Source organism: Salvia splendens, chromosome 3, assembly GCF_004379255.2.
Source record: "Salvia splendens isolate huo1 chromosome 3, SspV2, whole genome shotgun sequence".
Lineage (NCBI taxonomy): Eukaryota > Viridiplantae > Streptophyta > Magnoliopsida > Lamiales > Lamiaceae > Salvia > Salvia splendens.
The window spans coordinates 31,625,042-31,633,090 of NC_056034.1; the positions used below are offsets into that span (position 1 = coordinate 31,625,042).

The 8,049-nt window shown below is 33.3% G+C and overlaps 1 protein-coding gene across 3 annotated transcripts; it reads right to left on the reverse strand.

The window, feature by feature from the left end:
- Positions 1-4,895: 4,895 nt before the first annotated feature.
- Positions 4,896-8,049, reverse strand: LOC121797343 (bet1-like SNARE 1-1). Of its 3 annotated transcripts, none has more exons than XR_006049826.1 (7): positions 7,880-8,049; positions 7,546-7,630; positions 6,662-6,809; positions 5,983-6,039; positions 5,595-5,654; positions 5,288-5,509; positions 4,896-5,168 (listed from the first exon to the last, which is right to left on the reverse strand). XR_006049826.1 is itself a non-coding variant. In XM_042196099.1 (7 exons), exons 3-7 carry the CDS (start codon positions 7,557-7,559, stop codon positions 5,420-5,422), a joined length of 369 nt encoding a protein of 122 aa, XP_042052033.1. In that variant the 5' UTR covers positions 7,560-7,630; positions 7,736-7,807; positions 7,880-8,049; the 3' UTR covers positions 4,896-5,419. The 3 variants fall into 3 exon arrangements, 2 of the variants coding, with proteins under 2 accessions (XP_042052033.1, XP_042052034.1); XM_042196099.1 differs by adding an exon at positions 7,736-7,807 and having other exon boundaries at positions 4,896-5,509; XM_042196100.1 differs by having other exon boundaries at positions 4,896-5,509.

Genomic DNA, 8,049 nt, shown 5'->3' on the forward strand with positions numbered 1-8,049 from the left:
GGGATGGTGGGTGGGGGTGGTGTTTTGGGGGAGAGGGTGGATGGGGGTGGTGGTGGCCGGGCGGGGACGGGCGACCGCCGTAAGGTGGGTAAGGTGGTGCGCAGTTTTGAGGGCAAGAGTGGGTTGGTGGCAATGAGATTAACATGAAAAACATGCAAACATAGACCATTGCAAGGGTTTTTGAACCCATGGTTGAATTAGGGTTCAAGGAAGGAAGGAAGAGAGGTTTTGAGTTTGAGAATTAGGTTTTCTTCCATCAAGATTTTATAGTTGAATTTGAGACAACCCGTGAATGTCATGCTGTACACCATAAAATGCAGCAATTTTCAAGTAAAAATGTCTAGTTTTATATAGTATTTAATTGATGAAGTTTTAGCATATAAATACATGAAATACTAAAGTCCAACACTGATATATATATATATATATATATATATATATATATATATATATATATATATATTTGCAAAAAAAATGGTCTTACACAGTAAGTGTTTTTAAGTTTTGGTCTTAATTAATATGTTTTATCAATATTTAATAGTATTGCAAATAATTATTGATCAATTGCGTTTAGATTTAATTGACTTGTAAAATATGGATCAAAACATTTTATCTAGAATCAAAAAGCTAAAACACTTAATAGGACCAAATAGGTATTTTGTTTGAGTGTAAAGACTAATTTTGGATTTTAAATGTGGTTGATAGTTAATTTTTTACGTAACCATTAAATATCCATTAAAATATACTACCTATGTCCCATAAAATTAGGGACATTTGTGATGTTATGATAATTAATGCACAATTGATAAAGTAAAAGAGATAAGAAGAATAGTAGTTAAAGTAGTGATAGTGGATAGTGAGACTCAAATTGTTATTAGTGGCGAATGGTGGGCCCTAGTGGTATAAGTTATCAATTAACTGATTTGTATACGTAATGAATTGGGGAAATTTTTCCATAAATGAAATGAACTATTTTTGTGGGACTGGCAAAAAAATTAAAAAAAATACTTATATATATATATATATATATATATATATATATATATTTGCAAAAAAAATTTAAAAAAAGTGGTCTTACACAGTAAGTGTTTTTAAGTTTTGGTCTTAATTAATATGTTTTATCAATATTTAATAGTATTGCAAATAATTATTGATCAATTGCGTATAGATTTAATTGATGAGTAAAATATGGATCAAAACATTTTATCTAGAATCAAAAAGCTAAAACACTTAATAGGACCAAATAGGTATTTTGTTTGAATGTAAAGACTAATTTAGGATTTTAAATGTGGTTGATAGTTAATTTTTAACATAACCATTAAATATGGATTAAAATATACTACCTCTGTCCCATAAAATTAGGGACATTTGTGATGTTATGATAATTAATGCACAATTGATAAAGTAAAAGAGAGAAGAAGAATAGTAGTTAAAGTAGTGATAGTGGATAGTGAGACTCAAATTATTATTAGTGGCGAATGATGGGCCCTATTGGTATAAGTTGTAAATTAACTGATTTGTATATGTAATGAATTGGGGAAATTTTTCTGAAATGAACTATTTTTGTGGGACTGACAAAAAAGGAAAATGTAGTTTTGTGGGCGAAGTAAGTATTGTTTAGGATCAAAAATTAGTACTTAATGTTAACGTTAATGTTTAGGATAAAAAATTATTTTGAATAAATACATTGGAAAAAATTTTAACTTTAATGCATATATATAATACTCCTTCCATTTCACTCTAAGTGACATATTTTCCTTTTCGAAATGTCTCACTCTAACTGATATATTTTTAAATATAGAAATATAATTCTCTATTTTTCTCTCTTTTACTTTATTCTCCCCACTTTACTTAATAAAGACACTATATAAAATATTGTGCCGAATTAAAAATGTTCTACCTAAAGTGGGACATAGGTAGTATATATTTATATGTCGTGTGGACGAATGAAACCAATTTAAAATTAGAACAAGACATAGCGAACTACAAAAACCTTTTTTATGGGTACTAGCTTATATTATTGAAGAAGTGCTATTGGATTCAACATAAATATTATATCAATAGTATTAAAATAAAAGGAATATGGGAAAGATGAGCATTGAAAATCTCAAGACTGTAGCGTGGCAAAGAATGGTTAATTCTTGAAAGAAATGGGAGTTCGATATTGATGAAAGACAGATTGTCGAAAAGTGATATATCATAGATTGAAATGAAGATTTTGGAAGGTTGTGAAATTGAGCAATTGCGAAGTTCAATATAAGTCCGTGAAGTGTAGATACATTATGAGTTGTGTTTTCCTTCTCTCCATATTTATCATGTAGGCACTGCTTTAGTCTTTAGCGGTCCATCATTTTGATTTTTGGATCAATTCACAAGTCATCTTCAGAGATGCTGAGTTTTTTATCGTTGTTATTACAAGGTAGACAAATAATAATTAATAGTTGCAGTTATCGTACTGTCATCATGGTGTAACACAACAAGTTTTGGTTAAAAAATAAGGCACCTCACTTTTCACTCGTTCTTATTACTTATCATATCCTTTTCATATTGTAAGATTTTTTTTGGTAGATTGTCTTCCTTATTCCAAATTTGAAAATGTTAATTCTGATTGATTTGGTAGTCAAGATTCTATGATTTACATATATTGCAGATAAATCTATAACATAAATATGTAAAACATTTAGTGTCTTATTTAAGATGACTACATTTTCTTTTTAATTTATCTAAATATGATGACCATTTTCAATATTTAAAATAAATTTTACCTCTTCTACTACTTATTAAAATATTTTACTATATTTTTTTATTTTACTTTATTAAACAACTCTATTCAAAATTTTATGTCAATTAAGAAAATGGTAACTTTGAGCTAGATAGAGAATAAGAATAAAAAAATTTATTTATTTGTATTGGGAGTTGACAACCTCATAATTTAAGATGTTTTAGTGAGTATTTAACATGAATTATTAAGTGAATTGTGGCCTAAAGTACTCCCTTCGTCTTATAATAGAAGTCACATTTGGTATGGGAACGAATATTAAGAAATGTAAAGAATAGTGGGTTGAAAAAGTTAGTAGAATATGAGGTTCACTTCTTTATATTTGTTTTATAATAGAATGTGAGTAAAGTGGATTAGTGGAAAGTGGGACCTTACTTACCATTTATGATAAAAGTGAAATATGACTCTTATTATGGGACATGCCGAAATGACAAAATGTGACTCTTATTATGAGATGGATAGAGTATAAGTTTTCATCCACGTATGCACTATTTAGGTGATTTAACGAGTTTGCTGATATTTTGGAGTTAAAGGAGGCGAAACAAAGGAAACGCCCAAGTCACGCGCTAGAACGGGGAGAAAACACGCCATAGCTGAAACAGAGAGAATACCCGAGTCAAGCATTTCATACACTGAAAAAGGTCCGATCGCGCGTTTTGTCATACCGTTGAGAGATAGTGAGAACGCCCGGGTCGGGCGATTCGCACATCAAAGATCAACTGATCAGACGTTGTATCCATTGCCCCTTTTTGGTCATTTTCTCACTCCACGTATAAAACACTTAGAACTCGAGAACAGGGACTTCACACACACTCTAGGACTAAATTCTACACTTTGGAATGGGAAATTGAGAGGCAAAGGAGCTACATCCACTCAAGAAGATTGAAGGGGAAGGGCTTTCCACCATTCAATTCACTCATGGGGGAGTATTTCATACTAGTTATTCGTGTCTAGCTTACTATTCATGGATTTCTTCTGTGTATTTGTCTTGATCATGAGTAGCTAGATAGATTTTGGGTTTTGGTGAAGATTGCAATGGATTGTATGGATAAATCTTGTGATTTGATGTTTAACAAACTCTTTCAGGACTTTGTTGGTTATTGTGCTTTTATGATTCAAATTCTTAGCTACCATTTGGATTTCCTTGCCTAATTGTTGTAATCGAGAAATGCTTGATTGGGTGTGTTAATCAACAACTCCATGTCATTTTGCATCCGAGAAAAGCATGTGCATGAGAGAGGGCTTGAGTCACAGGAGTTAGGGAGTTAATTTGGAAGTATTGGAAGGAGACTCGATATTAGAGATTAATCAACGAGCTAAGTAAACTTGAGAGAGCTTAGCTGAGTATAGCGACTTTCCTAGTCATAGATTGAGTGTCATATAGGTAAACACATCCATTGAGTGAGTTCTAGTCATCCATTGTAGTTGGATCCAAAACTCTACCTTCTTCTCCAACTTGTTTTCAAACCGCTTGTTTGTTACTAGCATTCCTTCTTTTCATTTAGATGTGCACTTATAGCAAAACGGCAAAAGAGGAAATATTTGGATATTTATTTTACTAACTCTAATTCAGGTAATGCCTACTCTCATATCTTACGGTGACTCTGGAATTACTAAACAATTACTGATGTAATCCTAACATCATTTTGGATAATGTAGATTGTTGATGACACTCAAACATCATATGTTATAACTCCAAACAGATTTTATGATCTAACGCGTCCTCACTAATTAGTCTCAAATATTTCAATATTATTATCTTATTCGCTCTACCTAGTGCATTACCTCTCTTTTGATTCCATAGCACACCGAGAATTCTTTCAATAATTTATTTACATGTTTACAGGGTACCCTAAACCTCATTACTCATTCCATCCCAAGATAGTTGAGTTGTATTTTTTTTTATCCTGAAATAGTTGAGTCATCTCTTTTACTTTATCTCTCTCTTCATCTCTCTTAATTTGATACAACTATCTTATGGCCAACTACTTATACTTCTACGCTTACTACAATCCCAGTAGTTGATAAGCTAAACACTAGATAAGGCATATCTTCTCATGAATCACATGAATTGTAGATTGCTCAATATAAACCAAAGTCTCCTTAAAGTTATAGATTACACGAGATCAAAAATAACCATTCCATCTAAGTAAATATTAGAATATTTTTATCAATTCATATTATATCTCAAAGAATCTCCTCCTGCCAAAAATATGATATATCGAAGCATATGTAGCACACCACATTTCACAGCAAGGACAGTTTAGACTACACAGAGAAGGCAAAAATATGACCTCGGTTACCATGTTATTAGAGCATATCATATGCTGCAAAACACATTTTTACAGCAGGGACACAGAGAGAAGCTCCACCAAGCAGTCATATTAATCTGCACCAAGACCATTGACACAGTTGGCGAGAGAGCGTCATCACTGTCTTGATTTTGGGATGGTAAAGAAGAGAAAGAGCAGAATACGCTATTTGTAGATTTTCTTCATGGTCAATCACCTGATATCACGACGCAAGACACCAATACTCCAAACTAGAGATTACTTGTTTTATACAACATTTGACCTGTGCCTGCAATTTGGTAATACTAACCACACACTTTTGCATAGGATTTATCCAATATTACCTCATTTATCTAGTAAGATAATATACAATGAGAAAAACAGCCACAAAAGATGCCACTAGTGTAAACATCCTTCTGCTTGATTTGTCCTCGAACACCTGAGTCAAGTAAGAATTTCGAATTGGGACTCAGAGTCCAGAAAAACATGGGGAAATGATTGATATAATAGAGACGAAGAAATACCATCTTGAATTTGTCCATGGTTCCAGATAAAACCCCTCTTGAGGTGTCCATGTCATTTCCCTAAATCCAAAAAATAGGAAATCAGATGGAATAGAACAGTTGCGCTGTCAAAGAACATTCAGAATGTCAAATTAACTACTCCCTCCATCCCATATAAACTGGACCTATTTTTTTCTTTTTGGACCAATCAATAGATATTGGCTTATTTAGAACGCCATTGTTTTCACACCTTTATTATTCACACAACTTTTGAATAATAACTTTATTACGTACACACCTTTACACCATAACTCGAATCTCCTAAATACCCGTGCTTAAGAGAAATAGGCTCATAAAGATAATTACACGTGCCCAACAGGAATATGGAACAAAGAGAGCATATACAAACCATTCTGTCCAGCATGCAGTTATGGGAATCAACCTCCTCGTGTATATCACCAGACAACTGTTCACACAAGCATCATATTATTGCATCATTAAAGCAGCAATCTAAAGCTCAGTAAAAACTGAATAATACGATTTTTTTTAATATTTGTACAAGATAGTTGATTAATTAATCATCAAGATAATCTCATGATTTGTATCAAATGAAACATCGATAGCACAATCAATGGCTAACACAAACCAGCATCTATGTGCTATTTTTGGATTGTCTCAGACAACTCTTATAATAGGGGAAGTGATGACGTGGGTGATATAAAGGAGATAAAAAAGCATGACCTAGAGTATGGCATTCTTTTTTTTTTTAGTTTTGTCTTCATCATTAAAGTAGCAATACTGGGAAAACAATGATTGCACACGCCCACTGATGATTTACAGGAGAGGTCATCGACGAGTGGTCGATTACAATGCTATCAACATGGAGGCATTCAATATGGGAGACATGGGATGTGGGGTTGGAGATCGTTCATGGAAAGTGAATACATAGAGGTGGAGAGGGGCATCTGTTACGTAAGTAATAATTGCCGGTTACTAGTTGATGCAATGGACATGGCATGTTCACAAGACATGGTGAATGCAGCTAGTGATGGCTCTTAGTTATCATTCATGATGTATGTTAAACTCACCCTTTTCAGCATGATAACTCGATCTTGTAGGCCTTTCATGGCTTGATCATTCTCTTGCTCATCAATCTCATGAGATGAGTAAGATGATGATGCCCTTATACCTCCATCTTCAATACCATCAAAAAGAGCAACTCTAGCAGTCCGATCCCTGAAACCAACAGGGTTCAAAAGCGCAGGACTGCTAATATTAAAAAAGGTTTAAAAGATAAAAGTTTCTTATAATAATTTTATCCCTCGTGTATGTTGTCAACAATAAGAGAGTTAAAACATTATTCATAAAATTATTTCATCAAATAATCAGCCTTCATTACATATGTGATAAGATACAAACAATTTAAAAAATATGTATTTTAGCCAGCAATTCTGTCTGGTATAAATCTAATGAATGTTTTTATACGAAAATATGGATAATTGTCTCGATATGATCTGTTCACTGGCCTACATTTTCAAACAGTTGATCTCAAACAAAGCATCTCATCTGCATTCGCCTCTTACAGAAGATGATTGAAATTAAACAGCTATATTTTAAGTGAGTGAGAAAGTTCACAGAAACTTGTGTTAGACTGCTTACAAGGGATTTTCCTCAGAAAGGATGACGAATATTTTTGCAGAATCTATAAGAAAATCTTCCTAATGTTAACAAAACATAAGATGTATACTAATGTTCACAACACCATTCACATCTCACTCTTTGTTCCAATTGCTAGTCACGAATGTATGATCACGAATTGATCAAAACAAATAAATACCAATTAACTTCCGACTACACTCGCAATTTCATAACACTAATCATTCAATCAATCATGCCAAACACAAATCGAGAATCATTCAATGCCAGAATACATTGATAAATTCAAAGAAACAGTACTTGTTGAAACAAAAACCTTCTAGGATTCATTCTTGAGGAGATGCGACTGTACAGAGATCGCCAACACCAGCAGAGATCACGCCGCGGCTAAAAACGCATTCCTGCGAATCAATTCAGATAAAAATAAAAAAAATTCAGTCAATTAACAAAAAGGTTGTTCAGCGCCAAATAAAACTAAAAATCTTAAGGGTTTAAAAATGCTAAACCGCTAAATTATCGGTTACAATCTGAAGGCGTCAGAAACGGGAATAAAAATTTCCGATTGACAAATTGAAGATCTGAAAGAAAAACAATGACAAGTTCACTGGCCCACCTTGGAAAGAAATTCAATGACAAAAGCTAATACTCACAAATAAAAAATCGAGATTATTCAACAACGGCGATAGCAGGACGATTGTGTCGCTGGATTTGGAGGCGATAAGTGGCGGCTTCGCCGGACGTTGGAGCAGCCGAGAGGTAGAGAAAGGGGAGTGTTTGGAGTGAAGGAGAGAGACGGACACGCGTGAGATGAAGAGAATAT

Bases quoted from the DNA above. Each gene is read 5' to 3' on its own strand.
- LOC121797343 (XM_042196100.1), bottom strand. The intron at 6,040-6,661 runs GTGAGTTTAACA...TTGTGTGAACAG, and splicing joins GAGTTATCATGCTGAAAAGG to TTGTCTGGTGATATACACGA. The intron at 5,510-5,594 runs GTATTTCTTCGT...TACTTGACTCAG, and splicing joins CCATGGACAAATTCAAGATG to GTGTTCGAGGACAAATCAAG.